Source organism: Notechis scutatus, chromosome 3 (assembly GCF_049901735.1).
Source record: "Notechis scutatus isolate UNSWTSFEM ecotype Mainland chromosome 3, rNotScu1.2, whole genome shotgun sequence".
Classification (NCBI taxonomy): Eukaryota; Metazoa; Chordata; class Lepidosauria; order Squamata; family Elapidae; genus Notechis; species Notechis scutatus.
In genome coordinates, this window is record NC_142011.1 from 136831875 (window position 1) to 136852434 (window position 20560).

Genomic DNA, 20560 nt, shown 5'->3' on the forward strand with positions numbered 1-20560 from the left:
AAGACCCCCTCATTTCAACCCTGAGCTACAAATAGTCTCCTTCATTGGTACCATGTGGATCATTTAGATGACATAGATTGCAACTGCTACCTATTATGAGGCTTTTTCTATTTTTATGGCAAGGTTTTTAAGGGCTATGATGGGTTGAATTATACAGCGTAAGTTAAAAGTAGTTCATGAATCACCATAGCAAAGAATAGCAGTCCTGTGAGTTCAGCTGCTTTAATAATCTGAATTTTATTTACATACACAAATACAATACTTTCACCTTTCTCACAAATATTTTAGTTCAGAGATAAGTTTGAGAGAGACTCTGATAACTAATTTTAGAAGGTCATCATATGAACTTGCTATGGTATTCAATCTTATTCTGTCATTATGTGTTTTGGTTTTATTTTACCCTGCTTCATGACTCCACTAAAGCCAGTTGTGATTTAGTGAACAAACTAGCAGTAAACATAGTGTGATTTATAATGATAATCAAGTTGGCGTTGACTCTTAATGAGTCAACCTCTTAATGAGTCAACCTCAACTTGATTACCAGCATCAAGTTGGTAGATTTTTTTTCATGATGATTTCCCCTTTATCTGGTTTTTCAGGTTTTATAATGGTGTACCCATTACCACTGTAATCATGTCCACACTATGCTGCTGGTTGGTCCCTTTTTCTTTCCATTATTCTCAGCATTATAGATTACTCAAAGAGAGCTTGGTTATACGTAATACGTCCAAAATGTGATAATTTGAGCCTGGTTATTTATGCCGCAAATAAGAACTCTGAATCAATTTGATCATTTATTTTCTTGTCTATCCCTGATATTTTGAGGAGTCTTTGGTAACACCAAAGTTCAAAAGCCTCAATGTTGTAATACAGTATGTAAAACCAGTCCTGAATTCTGAACCAACTGGTGTTTTTCTGGTTCCTCTTGCCGTTTGCAATTCGATAGAAACTAAAAAGTCATAGCTAAAGAAGCAGCAGTTTTTAATCTGTACTAAACTATTGGCAAAACAAAGATATTAAGTTAATACACTTTACTGATTTTAGCCCTTGCTCTTTCAGAGACCACATCCTGAAATATCAATGCAGGTACATGTTTCATTTTAGAATACTGTGGCACTATAATTAATGTTGAGATATTGGGTTAGATAATAGAAGTTTCATTGAAAATGTATGTGTTGTGTATAATTGCTTATGGCTTCAGATGTGGGAGGATGTTTGGACAATATTCAGTAAATCCTGTTCGATTCAATGTAAGAATAATAAGAAATGTTTCCATGCAAATGTCTCCATCTTTTCAAGATTTAGTATCAATATAGTGATATTTAATTCAGCTACATTGGCAAGGCCACACATAGCCATCCTTAAGTGATTTTTAAAAATGTTAAGTCATTTCTAGTTTGTACTGGAAGATTATGAAGAAATATACACTGGGAAGTCAACAACATATCTCATTAGGTGGCAAGTGTCTAATAATGTTGAGTCAGGAAAGACTTTATGTAAATGATGCCATGTAAATGCTTCTAAGAAACACAATAACTACCAAGAAATGCATCACTGTACAAAGTCAGGTAGAATATTTTAAGCATTTCAGCAGTTTAGAGAGAGGACAGCATTTGTGATTCTATTGAGAAGCTTCCATAAATAACACATCTGCATGCACACAAACATCTGCAGCAGCCAGGATTACACCCATATTAGAATTTTTGCAAAATGTCTTTATGTTTCTGTTACTATGGAGAATAATAATTTCTTTATTTAATCACATTAATAAAAATAAGGAGCTTTTTAGTGTTTGCAAATAACACTAAATCATAATGTTATTTGTTTAGTTTTTTATTTAGACATTTTTTTTCTAAGCCAACATATGGATTACCATAAATTGTGACTTATTTAGCAAATAAAATCAGCTCAATATCTGATACTGATAAGGTACAAGGATCACATTTTTACAATACTATACTTGTGATTTGGCTATTTTTGTACAGGCAATGTAGAACCAGCCAACTCACCACCTTCCTTCTGTGAATTAAAAAACTACAGTGTAACATCTAATTAGCAAAACATAGGCTTTAAATATATTGCTTACTAAAACTGCTCATATGAATATTTATTTGCCAGTATAGCTGGTACTAAAGTTTCAAAGCCAATTTTAGTATTGTATAAGAATAATGAATGTAATTTAGTATTATGTTAAGAAAACACATTTTTCTTAAGGCAGGGGCTTTTTTAAGCATTTGAAGATCTGTGGTTTGATACCACTTGATTTTTTAGTAGCATACAATTACCAATTATTTTGTGAAGCAGTCATGTGACACAACTTAGGAGATGGCTGACAGTGGTAATGTAGTTTCTTAGTTTGATTTTACAGCTTTTAAAGCTTTTTGTTAGCTTTTTGTTAGTATTTGATAAGATTTTATTCCTAAGTACTTGCTATTATTGCAAATACTGAGGATTTTGTTTATTAATAATTTGGTTAATGTAAATTAGGGATGTCATCAGGCATATTCACTGTTTAGTTTATTGTCATTGCACCTTGTAGAACAAAATTAAATGCCAGCTTTAGTGTACATTATAACTATAAAAATAAAACACAAACATACATCCTTCAGATTCTATACAGTTGAATTGAAAACCCAATATTGCATTATATTGCACTATACGATAGAGTTACTGCCCTGGGATAGGATATTGCTTTGTAGGTTGTAATACAGGTAATCCTTGACTTAACTATAGTTTGTTTAGTGACTGAAGTTACAACAGCTCTGAAAAAAAGTGACATCATTTTTTACACTTGCTACCATTGCAGCATCCCCATGGTCATAGGATTAAAATTCAGACACTTGGCAATGGACTCATATTAATGATTATTGCAGTGTCCTGAGGTCATGTGAGCACTTTTTGTGACCTTCTGACAAGCAAAGTCAATGGGGAAGGTACATTCATTTAACAACCATGTGACTAACTCAACAACTGTAGTGATTCACTTAACAATTGTGGCAAGACAGGTTGTAAAATGAGGCAAAACTCACTTAACAAATGTCTCTGTAACTGAAATTTTGGGCTCAGTTGTGGTCATAAGTTGACTATTAACATATTACCAAAGAATCCTGCAGCTGTCTGCCTTCATTAGTCATTATCTGTATGTAGAACATATCCTTAGAATAAAAGACACCAGAATTTCTTGCTGATTTTTCCTGTTCTTTTGCCTGGCAGAACTATGCTTCACTAGATATCTTTGCTTTCATGTTGACAGCAGAAATTTATATATAGATTCACCCAATTGCTCCCTGCTTGCCCATCAGATTTTTACTGAAATTTAATAAAAGCCTTCTGACAAATGTTATCTTTAGTTTTTTAGCTAAAATTACATTCATAACATTTTTTAACAAAATTAGCTAAATTTTCTTGTTTCTCCTGCTGCAAAACCTTGTGCTTAACTGAACAATGGTTCACTAAATTAACATGATTGAGTTTACATAATATATTAACTAGTCCATAGATTTAACTACATGGGCTAAACCATGTTGGCTAATTTGGGGAACCAGAATGTTATGTTTATATACCCTATACGTTGTTTCTCATTTTGTTGCTTCCCTCTTTTTTTCTCTTCACTGATGATTGTATAAATTGTTTTAGCTATTGGTCATAAGTAACTGATCTTGTTAATCGTTCACCACTAATTACAATTGAAGGATTCAGAAAGGTATTTCAGAGTGGAAAACCCCAAAATTTTCTCCTTTGAACAAAAAAAAATCATTTATCATTTTAATAAAATAGAGTATATTTATATTCATTAGACATGCTTCATATTTTCTTTCAGTGTAAATGAGGAAATGATTGCAGCTCATAAAACAAATGAAATAGAAACCAGAGGACTTCATGTAATTACTCCCAAGAGCTGGAGCAGTTATCCTGCGTAATTTGCTTGTCAATGAAATAGTACTTCAAAATTGTGATTAGGCAAAACTGTAAACATATTGGCACAAATGACTTTAATCTTGAAAAAAATGTCAGATGCGAATACTTTTACACCAAGTACACCAAGGATTTAATGTTAGGTTAACACAACTAAAAATTAATAGGTAATTAAAAATGAACTACTTTTCTATATTCTTTAATTCTTATTCCCAAAGAACGATAAAAAAAAGGCTGATACTAATTAGAGGCCATTTCTTAGGTTGGCATAATTTAAAGTCAGGTCTTTATTTACATTACAACATAGTATTTCAAGAATGATTTTAGACAATTATAGAACTGCCATACCCATATAAGTCTCACTGTTTTTAGTTGTTACTATATAGTCATCTTCTACAGCTATTTTTTAATTTTATAACACCTTACGTCTGTACTGCAACATAAAATAAATGAGGGAAAGCATGCTACTGGAATTCTTATAATTAATCATTCTGTTCTATGTAACCAGAAAGAAGAGAAAGTTTGAAGTAGAAGAGTCTGCAACATGCTGAAATTCTGTCCAAGTATTTGATCATTAAGGAATTCACCATTTCCTTATACATTAACCTTTACACAAACATTTAAGCTTGAAGATTTTTTTTCCAAGTCACTTATCATAAGTCACATGTAAATCATCCTCTAGTGAGCAGTAACCAACCCAGCTGACAAAATGTTATTCATCTTGTGATGACGAGATAAATAATAGTCACAGTGCAAGACTAGCAGCTAATAGAGTACTGTATTCCTTCTATTCAAGAAAAAAATATAAATATTGCAACTGCTGTCTCCTAATAGTTTGAAGAGGGGGAACTGATAGAATACTTGTGTGTTCTTAGGAAAATACCAACCTGTAACAATTTTGTTCTCTGTACACAGAGAAGAGAAAAAAACAGTATAACATGAAACATCATCCTTCAAAATTTTGATTGAATTAATTCCTAACAGTATAAGTTGGGATATTATCAAAGTCAATCATGTTTGTAATAGGCCAACAACAGTTTAAAGAGCTTTTTGCACAACCCAACATTTGATCTTAAATAAAATGTTCCATTGGGCAATTGCCTGGAGCACTCACCATATATTTCACATGTAACATGTTCACACATCATCCATGTCTACTAAGTCTGCTATTGTGTAGAAGTCTGAACTGGTAAGTTGTTTGAGTACAGAGTTAGTACAGAGATTAAAAATAGAGGGATAAAAATGCTAGAAGCAGTTCATGTTAAAAGGTTTAAAAAGTGTGTTTGAGTCAAATCAATGTACACATACTTGTTATTTGCAATTCCTAAACTTTAAATACACTTTACCTAGGATCTTATGACATTATAACAAAGGCTAGGTCAGCACTTCCTTATTTGTTCGGCAACACACTTTTTTGACTCTTAATTCAAAATACTGCACTCCTATATAAAATATATCCATTTTACCATTATTGAGTTTGGAATAGAGATACTACCCACTAATTTGATATCTTACTCTGAAAGAAATGTTGTCATGATAGGAACTGTTAATAAATGGTAATAGTCCATTGCAGAGTCTTTTAGAGTTTCAGCCTCTGGATTAAATCAAAGCTTTAAAATCAGAAACTGCCACCTAAAGGATACCTATGGGTTACTGCTTTATTTTTAATTATATGTATGTTGGGGATTCTACAGTTCTCAAATCCTCTCTGTTGTGCAGCAGTTAATTTTTTTTTCAATCCTGTAATTTCTAGAAGAGTTAGTTGAACATACTTTGGGGGTCATATTCATTGAGTAGGTTCACTGCCCAAAGTGATGATACCAAAACTTGTTTGTATTTCATGCAGTGCAATGCTATAGTGTTTCAACTGGGATCAAGATTTTTCTGTATGTATTTGTCTCTCCACCCATAGGGGGTCAGTTATGGGAAAAGTTACAAAGTTATCAGTTTGTTGTCCAGGTTCTGCTCATTGATAGTTTTTGGCCTACTTTGATGACATCTTGGTTTTTTATTTTTTTAAATTAAAGTTTGATATGAGATAAAATATAAATAGAAACAAAAGTCAGGAAAGGTAAAGAAGAAAGAAAAGGGGTACAAAAAAGGAAGAAGAAAAAAAAAGTGATTTCTGACTTTCCTGTGCAGTAGAGTACAAAAAAAGAGTTACACCCTCAACCTTTTGTTTTACATTTCTATCTATTTCAGACCATTTTTATAACAATAAAATTCTGACCCCTCCCCGGCGAAAACACCCCCCCCCCCGCCCCCCCCCCCCCCCCACCCCCCAGAAATCCCCGGGCTGCAGCGCGGGCGGGGCCAGGGGCCGGGAGAGGAGGCCCCCCCCCCCCAAAAAACGCGGGAACGGGAAGCCGCGCCCCCTGCCCACAGCTCCGAAGCCGGGTGTTTACATTTCGATCTATTTGAGGCATTTTTATGGCAAAAAGCATCTTTAGATCGGTAGTTACCAGTATCTTAAATCAAAATTTCTTTTTTTTCCAGTTTTGAGCACAAAGTCCAGAAACAGTTTTTTCCCCAAACAGAAACAAAACTAGATAGATTCTTCTCTTTAATTAAAACAGTCAGTTTTGTCATCTCTGCCAACTCCTTTGCCATTCATTCTTCCATTGTGGGAATTACTTTGTCTATCCATCTTTGTACATAAGCTCTTTATCCATCAAACCTAAAAAGAGCTGCTTTGATGGCATCTTAAAATTACCATAAGTTTCTGCATTCCAGATTTGGTGTCTGAGCTAGATTTCTGTAGTACTTGCTTCTTTATTGCACACTGCATTAATAAAAAAAATTCTGCAGAGTTTTGCTCTTCTCAGCAGTAGATCGTCATTAGCTAAAGGATCTGATTTTGCTTTGATGTTTCCCATCTGTTGTAGAATTTGCTTTATCAAAGGATATTCAACCATTGACCGCTCTTCCTGATTTTAATCTGTCAAATTGCAAGGAGAATCACATCTAATTAATTTTTGATCCTATTAGATATAATCTGAATAATGGTGCTCTATGTTGGCTATTTTTGAAGCAAAAAGATAAAAATGCTAATTTTCAGCTTCAGTGTTTTGTCAATCAGATGTGATTGTCCTTCTTGACTCTTTCAAAACTCATTGGTTGCATTTTTTCCCCAGTCCTTTTGATATTGTTTTTCTGTTGCTTTTACAAGTTGTGTTGGGTAATTTTCAGTCTTTTAGTTTTTGCTTTAACTTGCAGTTTAGCTCACACAGTACAGTTATATCAAATTTATTTTCTCCTTGGCTCCTTCCTTAATTGCTGTCTAATTTTATTTCTGGAAAGATGTTTTCCAGTTATTTTTCTGAATATTTGTTTCTGCAACTTTTTTAATAAGTTGTTTATATTGTCATCAATTTTATTGTAGAATTTGTTTCTCAAGTAGAATTGTACCTACTGTCATATTTCTTAAGAATTACCATTGAAAAGGAATGTTCAGGTTAGGCATTTAAATTGGCTTATGTGTACTGCCAATATTGAATAAGTGCTGTACTTTAACAGTTGTGATAAAGGTTGCATCTTTACATAATATGTAGTTGATCTCTGCTTTCATTTCCAAGTTAGGGGAGTGTAAGGTCCTGTATTTCCCTGCTAGTTTCTCAAAGTACTGTAGGTGTTTATCTTAATCTACTTCTTTATAATAAAGATTGCTAATTGTTCATCATATTTATTTTGTTTCTCATTTGAGAAAAGCCCCATAAAGTTTTCACCCACTCCACATGAGACTACTTAAACATGTGGATATCCTTTGATGAACTTTTTGTAGGCCAGTTGAGCTGGTTGTTGTTTAAGTTCTTCATAAAAGCATTCGTTTGATCTTTGTCCAAATTACTGTAGGGAACATAACATGGGATGATGAGCAGTTGGTCATTCTGCCTTTTATTTTTAATTTGAGGGTTGTAAGACATTTGCAAATTATTTGTACTGACTGAATGTTTTGTTCTTGTTGGTTGGCAACAATGATGCCAACTCCACCGTTATGTGGGATTTTGCTTATGGCTATTATTATCCCATTTGGATGATATGGATTAATGCTCTTGTTTTGATGTCATAGTTTAATTTTATGACTTCTTCAAAGAAGTGGCTTTGGCATGCCGCTTTGAATCCAATCTTAGTGTAGAATGGAATTTGGAATTTGGTTAGGTTGTCCCTTTAAACTCATATTTTTTTTCTACAAGCCCATTAGAACTTGTAGAAATTAGAGTCTTCCAAAATACTATTATTTGTCTCCTTTGCTCACCTTTGAAACTCCCTTTTGTTTTGTTTTTCCCCTAGCCATGAAGATGGATGGTTTGCTCCTTGTAGTTTTCTAGTCCTGGCAGAGATGCAACTCTGAAATTTCTATTATAGGATGTTTCTGACTTTCCCATGAATGAGTGGACATCAGCATTTTTGAATATAGTTCTATTATATTTAAAAATCTAATAGAATGTGAAAAGAAACTGTCTCACACATTGACATATAAATATGTGTAGTTGAGAAAAAAAGTTTGATACACTATGGTTTTTAGAATGGACACGTAGATTTAGGTATGTTGGGAAAGGGAGAGTTGATCTTTAACTAAAGCATCACAATAAATTCAGCAATGCTTAAATAGAATTACTAATCTGACAAAAGTCACACAAGTCCTCTCAAGGAAGTGGCCTTGAGTGACTAAAAATGAATAAAAAATGAAGAGAAACTTATTTCCTCGTAGCAGAATTCTACCAGGAAGAAACTGATCAAAAATTTCAAGGTAATATCTGGCCATAACCAGAAAGATGTAACCTCTGTTATTACATTGTTAAGTAAATTATAAGTTCCTATGTTGACTCTATAAAAGTTCTTGAGTTTCCAAATGTTTTAATTTATTGTTTATTATGCCATCATAATATGGCCATCATTCTGGAAACCTCTTGGTCCAGTATTTTGGAAAATAGTGCACAATTGCTTTGGGAGATTGATTTGAGTAGTTTCTGATAAGAGGAAAAATTAGCTCTATACTCCATAGGTAGCAAATTATACATTTCATAAATATATGCGCTATGGTCTTGACATAAGAATCTGAATAATATTGGTAAGGAGTGCCATTAAAATTCCCCACAGTACCATTGCTGGGAACGGATCCAAGCTTGCCAGTGTAAAAGCCTTCCTATATAATGGGACAAATAGAAAGTAAAGTATTTTTTGCACTATAGGATGCATCCTCCCCCCCCAAAAAAGTAGGTGGAAATGTCTGTGCATCTTCTAGAGCAAATATTGCAGTGGGGGGAGGGGGTTGGTGCGCTGCCACCGGGGAATGCTGGAGCCTTTGCTGCCAATCAGCTGACTGGTGATTGGATTGGCCTGGAATACCGCCAATCAGCTGTTGTAAGCGCTGGGGATTTCTGCCACCACCCATTCGCCACCAATGGTGGTGGCAAACAGGCAGGTGGCAATAGGCGACGGTGGTGATCCCACTGCCTAGAACAGCTGATTGCCGGTATTCTGGGAGGTTGATCCAACCGCAAACCAGCTGCTCGGCAGTGAAGGCTGCAGTGTTTCCCGCCAGCGGCAGCAGCTCAGTTCAGTTGACTGTTGTTGTAAAGGAGCAGAGCCCTGACGAACCACATGCTGGGGCTGCAATAATGTGCTGAAGCTGACTAGGCTGTTTGCTACAAGGACGTGAGCCAGATGAATACTGGATGGATACTGGGAGGCAGAGACAGATTTTTTTTGTTGTTTTCCTCCTCTAAAGATAATGTGCATCTTATAGTCCAGAGTGTCTTAGAGTGCAAAAAATATGGTACTTAGGGACAGTAAAGAGAAGATGCAAGAATTTATTATAGGAGAAATATGAAATGTTAATTATGTCTCTGGAAGTGGAGATTAAATGCTTTGGTCATGCTCTTGGGCCAGTGTGTTCTCCGCGCCAGCTAAAAGAGAAGAGCAAGATTTATTAAGGAGAATGAGTTAGCAGTGGAGCTTACATGTTTTCCGTTTGTGGGCCCCCCCCCCTCCATCCAGACATAGCATAGTACAAATTGGGAGAAGAGGGGTGTTGAGTCCATAATAAATCAAGCCCTCTATTATTTTTTTGCTCCAAGGACACCAGTGTCAATACTAATTGAGCTAAAGATTCACCTCTAAAGATCTGCTTAAATCAGTATTAATTTTATGTTCAGCAATAGTTTTTTCAGTAAAGGGAATTTCCAAGTTGGTCGAGACAATTCCAGCATCCTGAAGAATTCCATATGGGATTAAAGACAATGGAAAGGAAGCAACTGGTTTTGATATTAGAGAATAAAATACATTGTCCCATAAAATACTTATCCTCTTCTCTTACATTTATTGTTTCTGTGCTTCTGCTCTGCTTTCTGCTTGGCATCTATTATTTCTTTCTCCTCATGAGCATCCTTTTGTGTCCTATAAAATTACTTTTGTAGAAGAGTATTTCTATACTCTGTTTCCTGTTTTTAGTAGAAATTTTCACCTCAAATACAAGCTCATTTGTATATCCTAAAAGTCTAGGCCAGCGGTGTCAAACTCACAGCGTCATAGCGGTGTCACATGATGATCGGGACTTTTTTCCCCTTTGCTAAACTGGGTGTGGCCAGCGCGTGATGCATCTGGCCCATAGGCCAGGAGTTTGACAGTCATGGTCTAGGCTATATTTAATCCTTCTAAGTGCCATGTTTAGAATTGTGTCATGTTTAAATGTTATTACTGAACATTTCTAAAACATTTAACTCTGTGCTTGCCCAAATATGACTGTATGTCAGTAACCTGTAAATATATAACTTCTTTTTGAGTTTTGCTCACTTCTATAGATGTGTACCCAGCCTACAACACAAAAGCTCTTTAACATGTTTTTTTCTCAATAAATGGCCACAAATGACAATTAGAAACATCTCCAGTATTATTTTTGCTAAATATTGGTATAATTCCCTCACCCACAAACATATAACTTGGAAATTGACTGCCATCATTCTAGAGCCATTTAACTCTATTGGGATAAACATCAATTTTTAGTTTGTATTAATATCCTTTCAAACCTTGAAAAATGACCCAAAATGGCCTGGAAATTTATATTTTCCCCCATTTTTAAAGGTTTGTGGGAGGGCTTTAAGGGTAAGCTAAGAGTAGTTTGCCTCCTAGAAGCCTCCTACTCTCAACTTTTTTGTTGTGATTCATTGTTACCTCCAACCTCTTCACAATGAAATAGGCATCATTAGCTAGGAATGTTTGTCAGTAGCTACTTCTTGAAGTGGTTGCAAACACATATTTGTGTAATGGGTATTGATATGCAGCTGCCTTGTGTACTGTCTTGAGAGACTCTCTTTTGATTATGTTCAATTTTTCCAAGCATTTGTATATATTTGTATAAGTTTTGGAAGAACTTCTACATGTGAAAATGATTGTTTACTAAGGTACTAAACAGGTGTTGTTCATCTAACACCTGTTTGGATTTACCAACTATATTGAGTTAAACATGGAATGAGTTGCTATCAAGACAGTATTTCCAGTCTATTTACATTAGTGAATTTTGGGGGGGAAATGTCCCATGTTTTATAGTCTTATTGCCTCAATATCCAGAAATAGATAAATAAGTACTGTAAATAGAAAAATAGAAATAAAAACAAAAATAGAGCAATGCACATTTTTAAAAATTCAGTTCTTAAAAACATTTAAACTTTGATCAAATGATTAAAATATAAATAGTATTAATGAAAGAATTACTTTATAAAATAAGCTTTCTGCCACATTATGAAAGAAAACAGAATTCAGCCAGTCTTGGATGTAGTATACTTGGCAAACAAGGAACAAAGCCATGTTTATCAATTGTTTTGGCTTTGTGGATCTAAACATGGTGGTTTTTAAACCATAGTACAACATAGCCCCTTAAAGAGAGCTAATTGTGCTAGGGGTTCACTACTTTTGGGAACAAAAACAGTGAATGGTGATCCAGTGTATTCTGTAAAGCTGTAATGGTACATTGTGTTGGGTAGGGTTTGTTTAATCAGAATCTATCAATTTATTAATAGAAACTCAGTGAAGCCCATATTACAATGGGCATCAATCACAGTGCTTCAGGATTACAGAAACATTCATACTATAAAGCATGCACTCTTTCCATTACTGCAGTTTTATGTCTGCATTGTTTGCATTCAGAAAGTTGTGTCTAAAGGAATATATTTATGGGAAAAGGCAAATGAAGAGAAGACAGATAAGTTTATTTTTAAAAAATATAAGAAAGTTAAGTTTATTTTTGTTCATTTATTTATATTCTACCTTTATTATTTTTACAAATAACTTAAGGTTGCAAATATACATAATACTCTTTCCTCCTTCCTGTAAGGCAGTGATCCCCAACCTTTTTTACGCCGCGGCCCAGTATCCCCATCCTTTTTTATGGCGCGGCCCGGTACCGACATCAGCTGGGCGCCGCCATCTTGTTTTGATGAAAAAGTGCTTCCAGTGAGCTTTCTACCCGGAAAAGCTCACCGGAAGCACTTTTTTATCAAAACAAGATGGCGGCGCCCAGCAAGCCAGCGGCCCGGTAGGACTTGTTCCACGGACCGGTGGTTGTGGACCCCTGCTGTAAGGTGTATTAGGCTGAGAGTGAGAATGAGTAGCCCAAGTTAACCCAGCTGGCTTTCATGCCTAAGGCCAGACTAGAACACATTGTTTCCTGGTTTCTAGTTTGGTGCTTTAACCACTAGACCACCCGGCTATCGAAGTTGATAGGCATTAAACTTGAAGTGTAACTTTAGAGGTGGGCATTTTTTTTCAGTTTTAGTGAATCATAAAACTTAACCTTTTGCAAATCACTTTTTTTTAGAATGAAATTTGTTGTAAGTTGTGGAAAAATTAATATACTGCATGAAAATTGTCCTTTGCATGTAGTTTTATCTTTTTTGAAAACAAGATATTTCCCTTTATTTTTTCTTTAGATCGAGCTGGAAGCATAAGCACTCTTGATTCCTTGGATTTTGCAAGATACTCAGATGATGGAAATAGGGAGACTGATGAGCGAGTAGCTGGTGAGTAAAATTTCAGATAAGATGTTAAGTAGGCTTTGCACAAATCATGCTCCCTGGTGAATTTTTGTTGGTATCAATGTTTGTAAATCACACACTTTTTAATGTTATATTATAAATTTAATTTACAGAGTATTGTCTAGAAACAAATTATTGAATGGATGGTTACATTGTTAGCATCTCATCTTTGTTTCTTCATATTAAAATGGAATTCATTATAGAAATTATTTTCTTGCATGATTTTTCCATTACTATACTTGTCACAAATCAGTGGTAGTATAAATGTTCCTGAGAAGCTCAAGTTCTTTTAAATAATGAAACATCTCAATTTACTTTATTTTACTGCAAATAGATTCTTATCCATTAGGAAAGCATCATAAAAATGTACTGATATGAATTAAATACTTTGTGGTAAGATTTTAAAAAATGGAAAATATGTACAAATCACTTCTTTAGTACAAATATAAGCAACTCTAATACAACAATAGAAAGCAAAACTGAATATGATACATTTTTGCATGTTTGTATTGATTGGCCATATTGGGAATGATAGGGAAATACATTTGATCCTATATTAGTAGTTATCAACATAATGAAACATTCCATTTATTCAAATCTGCCACCATTCACACCCAGTAGTTGTAAGACAGCTAAAATCACTTTCCAGAGCAGATACATAAATTAGAAAAAAGTCATGGCTGCTTTAATTGTTTGTAAAAAGATGCCCCATCCATAATTGTATACATTTTTAAGCTTCCTTTTTAAAGGAATTGAACAGTCCTAATAACTAGAGACGAGAAAGTAAATGAGAAGAACCTTGTTGTTTCGTTTATTTAATAGTAATCTTCAGCTTGAGATCAGTCTCAGGATGTTGATATGGAAAAGAGTATTTTGTTAAAAGAAGAATTGTCAGAGCATCATTGTTTTCCATCCATCTCAAATCCAGGCTGAGATTAGCAAATAATAACTAAAAAAACAATGGGTGGATAACCTAACTCTGGGGAAGGTCTATCTTTTTTTTTTCTTTTGTTAGATTTGTGGCTCTTCTCTGAGTATGTATGCGTAGATCAGTTTTCTTTCTTCTTTTTTCTCTCTATTTTGTTGTTTGTTTTTCCTCATTCACCTCCGTCTTTGAATTTATCTTTTCTTTTTCTGTTCCACTCCACCAGCTCTACATATGATATGGTACCATTTTGTGATGGTGCACATAGCACTTTCAAAATTCCATCAGCCCCAAAAGTTTGGGTATCCTTTTGCTAAGGTGATCTTTGAATGTAGCCCTTGCAAATTAGGCATGTTGGAAAACTTTAGAAATTTATTTTTTGCAAATCATGTTAAAACTGCAACACTTTTCAAACGTAACATTGCATTTCTTAACTTTACATAATAAAAATATGTATTCATTATACAATTATTTCCAGAGGTAGTGAACCTTCAGATGTTCACTGCAAAATGATAGCTGCTGCAGATACTACTGTGGACAGAGGTGGAACCTCTGAAAATTTAATTCCTGTTTGAATTCCAAATATGTAGCTCTCTCTTTTAGTAAATGCAGTTTAATTCGGTAGCCTTAAAAGAGTAACAAGTGAAGTCTCTTGCATATTTATGTACCATGGGCACCTATGTAACAATTATGAAAAATGGCACAGGGTGGGTTCTACAAAAGAGGAGACTGGGGAAAGGGCGGGATCTTAGGACAGTAAATTATAGTATGCTTATAAAGGCTGCCTGAATCCCAGTCTAACACATTTATTACTACATAAACATTTTAGGATAGGTATGCTTCATTGTATCATTTTCCTAAAGTGAATATGGAAATAAGAGAATTAAGTATTTGTTTAGTTCCATAATAAGTTGAACTCTGTTCTGATTTAATTTGAGCCGAATATAATTACTTAATTCTGGATCAACAGTGGGTTTTGTTACAGCTATAAGTTATTGGGGATATACTATTGAATTAACTAGCTGTTTCAAACTATTAAGATGTCTGAAGAGAAACCATGCAGCAGAGTAAACTGTTTTAATAAAACAAATAGGCATAATTGTAAAATCTGCTCCATGTGTAGTAGGATGTCATAATTGGGTAATGGAAATACTTTGCCATCTGATATACTGTAGGTATATCTTATATGAGTTTTCTGGATTTCTGTGCTCTCAGTGATTTGTGTCGCTGCTGAACTTCAGTTTCCTTATTGGAATTCCTGAGCTTCTCCACAATTTTTTTAATTTTTTTTTGCTATTTTTCTTTTAAAAAAACATTTTTATCATCCTGTTGCAGGGCATTTCTGATCTGCAATAGTTCTGTAACCATGCATTTATACATTTTAAGGAAGAAATATTGCCCATCATAAATTCTTTTAAGCTAAATTAAATTTTCAAAAGATAACCTTATCCAGATGCTGAAAACACTGACAATTTATAAGCTATTACTTTATATACAAAATATCCACATTGTTTTTAGACTTTGTTGCACAGAAATATTTGCAGATCAGCATTGCTGACTACTACAGATTTTTTTTATACTCTTCCATCAAATCTTCAGTTATGCTTTTATATTTCTGCATTAAAATTCTGTGCATCAAACAAATTATTTCTGTGTAATAGTTGTGATGTACTTAATTATGCCTTCTGTTTTTGAAGAAGAAAAATGCAAACTGAGTGAATATTTTTTCCATATAGTCCTATTACTAATCGATCGGTATTACTGGTAAATGGAGCATTTGTAGAAAAAAAAAATTCTAAAAAAATCTATAGAATATTTCTAATGGTAATTGCCTGTTAGTGTACCTTGGTGTCTTAACCAAGATCAATTACAGGAAATGTTCAAAGATTGGATAATCTTTTATGAATCACTTTTCTATGGCAGAAAGCAACTCATAAATTTATTTCAAGTAACTTAAATCATGAAATCAATGTTCTTTATGAAAAGAAATATTAAATAATTTTTTGCAAAGTTTGCAGATATTTAAGAACTCAGTTGACATGATAAGCTGCTCTACCCAACTGACGTCATATAACATGCCACAAAATGGGAATTAAAACATCCTTTGTAAAGTGGCATTAACATGAATTATTTTGTTTTTTTAATCACAGATTACTCCATTCTTTTTTTACAGAACTATAGTTTTAATCACATTCTCCTTATTCCCTCAAAGCAAGATGGCCTCATATTTCCATTTGTATAAGGTAAAACTTTAAAAGATTCGAATATAATAATAATCTGTAATGTGAAATTTTCAAGATTTTCAAAAAGAGGTACATTTTATTTCTTAAAATCTATAGCACCTCCTTGTCACTAAGATTAGGTTTGAATCATGGAAATCTTTCACCAGTTTGCTGCAGTCTAACTCTGCTGCATGCGTTCATGAGTTCCATAAAGATTGCATGCTCTGTCTTTAATATAAATTGTATTTTATTTTTACACCCATCCTTGCTTTTTTATATTTCATTTTTGTTTCCCTATTCTTGATTGGATGCCTGTGTATGTTTAATCCAAATCCTTGTCCAGTCCTGGAGTTTGAACTACGGAAAGCAAAAGAGACCATTCAGGCCCTCCGAGCCAACCTGACTCAGGCTGCAGGTGGTGTACACAAACCTTTTCCTCAGTTTTTTGTATTTTGATAAAATAGAAAGAGGTGGTGCATGACTGCCTGAAGAATGATATTTTTTTTATGTATTGCTATTTTCAGAAAATGAAGTTCCTTTGCAGGAACGAAGAAATTATAAATCAAGTCCTGAAATTCAGGTGAGTGATCCAATGTACTACATCTGCTTATGTTCACAGCATTCCTATCTCTAACCAAATAACATGCTTAGGCACAGAGGTGCAAGCTTGTAGGTTTTGTTTTGAAATGGGTAATCAACTTGTTTAATATCTGTCAATCATCATAGGAAAATGTTTTAATGACATCAAGGTTTAAATATTATATGCATTTATTTTTCCTAGGAACCAATTAAACCTCTTGAAAAAAGAGCTTTAAACTTCTTAGTCAATGAATTTTTGTTAAAGAATGGATACAAGCTTACTTCAATAACTTTTTCAGATGAGAATGATGATCAGGTAAGTTGGAATGGCACCTTTGTGACATTCCGAGCTTGGGTCTATTTTCCTTTTGTTCCTAACAGGGTCCAGTTATTTTTAACTTTTTTAAAAAAATCCCTGTTTATAGTATATAGTATATCTCTCACGTAAATTAATTAAAGTAGAATTATTGCTTTGTTCATAGTAAGGAATAATAAGCTAATTTCTAACAGTAAGGCTGATGTTTTGAACTCCAGATGACCTGGTCCAAGAGCACTAGAAGAAAATAGATTTCTTTCTTACCCTCCTGAAATGTTCTCTTTTTCTTTTATAAAGCGCTAAACATATGAAGTGTTAGGTCTGAATCTAAATGCATCATTGTTTTAGAACAAATAACAACAAAAAAATGAACATAAAGTTCCCAAAACAGCTGGAAATATTTTTTTAATACTCTCTGTTCGTTCCCACCCACTCCATCTTAATGCTTTCTCCCCGCTTAGGTCTGGGATACATAAGGAAGGACAGATGAATTTCATAAAAAGGATAGAAAAGAATATAATTTTCTGTCTTTTTGAAACATCAATCACAAGGATTCTGTTGCTAATAACTACAATTAAAAAGGCCCCCATAAAAAAACATTTAACACATGCAGAAATAATTCCACCAAAATCCATAGATATATGAGCTGGTTTATTATGGATACTGATATCTGGTGTGCATAGTGGATAATGAGGCCCATCTTTTTAATGCAAAAATAAATACTTTTTATATCTTGATATAAATCATAATTCAAACGATTCACCTATTCTGATTTTAATGTATGAATGATCAAAAGCTGATGACCTACTGTGAAGCTACACTGCTGATGCTTGATTTTTGATGGAACATTCTGAGCCCATGTATAGCTAGGAAATTTTCCTGTATGTTATATTAGTGAAACAAATGTCCTAAAATTAAGTAGTACAGATGTTCCTGACAGCCATTCCTTTTTCCTACTTCCCAATAATCAGTCAGTACTGTATTTACAGACCTTAAGTGTGATGAACCTTCATTCTCCTATATTTAATCAATTCATATTTCTTGCGATGTAGCAATTATTAATTACTTATATGATATTTTCAAAGTTTATCCTTCTTGATCTTTTTTTAAATTCTGTGGGGTTTGTGGCTCCCCCTAGCTTGCTTAAATATTCTTATTTCCATCAGTAAGTAAACACCATCTGTTTATATATGTCAGAGGGGCACACTGTATTTTCCAGGCCATGTACTACATTGCAATTTTGAATAGCAGGCTGGAGAATGTACTCCCCAAAGTAATGAGCAGGACCAGGTCTTAATATGTTTAATTAGTGGTGGCTAGAATGAATGTCTTGTTTCTTGTTGTAATTAATCATTTCTAATTAATCATTTCTAAAATGATAGCAATTCATTTTTTTATATATACCGTATTTGCCGGCTTATAAGACGACTTTTTTGCCCTTAGTATTTTTATCTATATTTTGTGATCCATCTAGAATTATTTGGGTGGACATATAAATTTGTTAAATAAATAGCTTCAAAAGGTGCTTGTGGGTAGAGATTTTTGTTGTGCTACATGAATGATGCAATTTGTTTATATCAAAGATTACACTAATCTAATTATTTATGATCAGTGAAACCTTCACACATTGAACACAAATGTCAGTAGTGGTCATTTAAATGTTAAGGAATGAGATTTAATTTATATCATACATTTTAAGCTAAAACTGATTTCTTTAACAATATATAATCAAGTAATAGCAGCGTAAAATTTACTTTTATTGTTACCTGTAACAATAACTAAAGTTCTCTTTTGGAAGTTGCATTTTATCATTTGATATGATAACTTGCATACTTATTTATGGAACCTTATAAATATTTTAATTTTGCATATATAAAGGATTTTGAACTATGGGATGATGTAGGACTGAACATTCCAAAGCCTCCAGACTTGCTACAACTGTACCGTGATTTTGGAAATCACCAAGTTATTGCAAAAGATATTGTAGATGTAGCAGTTGGTCCAGAAGAGGATGAACGAGAGGCAACTACTCCTATCCTAGAAAACATTCCTGTATTTGGAACATCAGAATCAATAGAGGTATAATTCATTTTGCAGGATGGCAAATTAAATTAATTTATTCAATTTAAATCAATTAAATTAATTTTTTGGTCATATTCCTTTTATTTAGCAATGCGTGCTGGTGCAGAAATTGGAAGATCAAATTAATGCATTAAGCACAGAAAAATGGTCTCTTATGGAGCAGATACAAAGACTTGAAAGGTATGTTACAGTGTTGTTTTAAAAAATTATACAAAATAAGCAATTTGCTGTACATGAACCAGTGTATCCGTCTCAGTTTATTATGCCTTTAAATTAATATAGCATTGAGTTAAACTGCTTTTAAAAACTTGTTTCTCTGCATTTCAGTTTAACAGCTTTCATTACCAAAACCTATTATATGCCTCAAGCTATCTTTATCAGAATTATTTTCATGCATTAAAAGGAGTGAAGAAAATAGATCTTGGAGGGATGCTGGATATGAATATAAAAGCATGGCAGTAACTTATTTTATTATTTATTTATTAAATATATATGCTTCCCATCTTCCTGATAAGGCAGCTCTGAGTGGCTTACGGATCATAAAAGATAAATAAAAAAGCTGTTCAAATTTTAAAACAGTGCAAATTAAAAATTTAAAATTATTGGGGGGGGATCCCAGGAACCAAGATATGGATGGTAGGTACAAGGTTGAGATCTTACCTCATCATCCACCTCCAGCAATGAGCGCCCCCATGGGGCCTAGAGTCACTCAGCAAAACCAAGTTCTCATCTCCAGTGGTAAGAATGTTCCACGTAGTTTGAGCCACAGTGAAATATTGCTGTATTTTTAAATTTGGTGGTAGATGTGTCCAATAAAATATTTTATAAAATTTATTCATGAAGTAGATAAGTCATTAAAAGTGATTTATTACATACTAATTTTTGTTTCAGAAGCTTTTTCTTTTCTCTCTTGCAGTGAAATAGACTACTTGAGAAGTCAAAAAATCTCCATTCCAACAATATGTGACACAGTACAGTCATCTTCAGCTCAAGTGCCTCCCACGCTTCCAGATGATAATGGGAAATATTTAGACATTAAGAGTTCATCTAATAATGATAAACTTGGGAGAACTGAAGAAGAAATAATTTTAAAAGAATCTGAATGTAGGACTTCTAAAGAGGATATTGGAATACCTTTTGCTTATAAAGAAAGAGAAAATTTTCCATCTCGTTCCCCATCAAATAAAGCTGTCATACATTTTGATAAACCTAATAGGTTAGTTAAATTCATCTATGCTTTGTTTTTACAGTAAAATATTGTATTGAACATTGAATAGATTTAACAACTACATTCAGATTCTGAATTTATACTGTCAGCACCAAAAATGCTTGTGAGGTCTCTGTCTCTGATTCGATCGATCAATCAATCGATCTCTTGTTTTGTCATCTCCACCTTTAATTAAATAGCTGCCCTACCAGGTCTGATGTAGTACATTAAGGTTATGAGATTCCATGTCAACATTCTTAGCTCCAGATTTCTCTTTAAATA

At 33.7% G+C, this 20560-nt stretch overlaps 1 protein-coding gene across 6 annotated transcripts in view; it reads left to right on the plus strand.

Moving 5' to 3' along the window:
- Positions 1–20560, plus strand: part of RELCH (RAB11 binding and LisH domain, coiled-coil and HEAT repeat containing) — an 80361-nt gene that overhangs the window by 1373 nt on the left and 58428 nt on the right. For all 6 annotated transcript variants that reach the window (XR_015748777.1, XR_015748778.1, XM_087961196.1 and 3 more), the window contains exons 2-8: positions 12843–12932; positions 16438–16509; positions 16619–16674; positions 16876–16989; positions 18868–19068; positions 19160–19251; positions 19988–20287. Coding sequence is in view for 4 of the 6 variants with exons in the window: in XM_087961196.1 (XP_087817322.1) it covers positions 12843–12932; positions 16438–16509; positions 16619–16674; positions 16876–16989; positions 18868–19068; positions 19160–19251; positions 19988–20287 (925 nt within the window). In the remaining 2 variants the exon portion in view is untranslated. The remainder of the gene's footprint in view (positions 1–12842; positions 12933–16437; positions 16510–16618; positions 16675–16875; positions 16990–18867; positions 19069–19159; positions 19252–19987; positions 20288–20560) is intronic.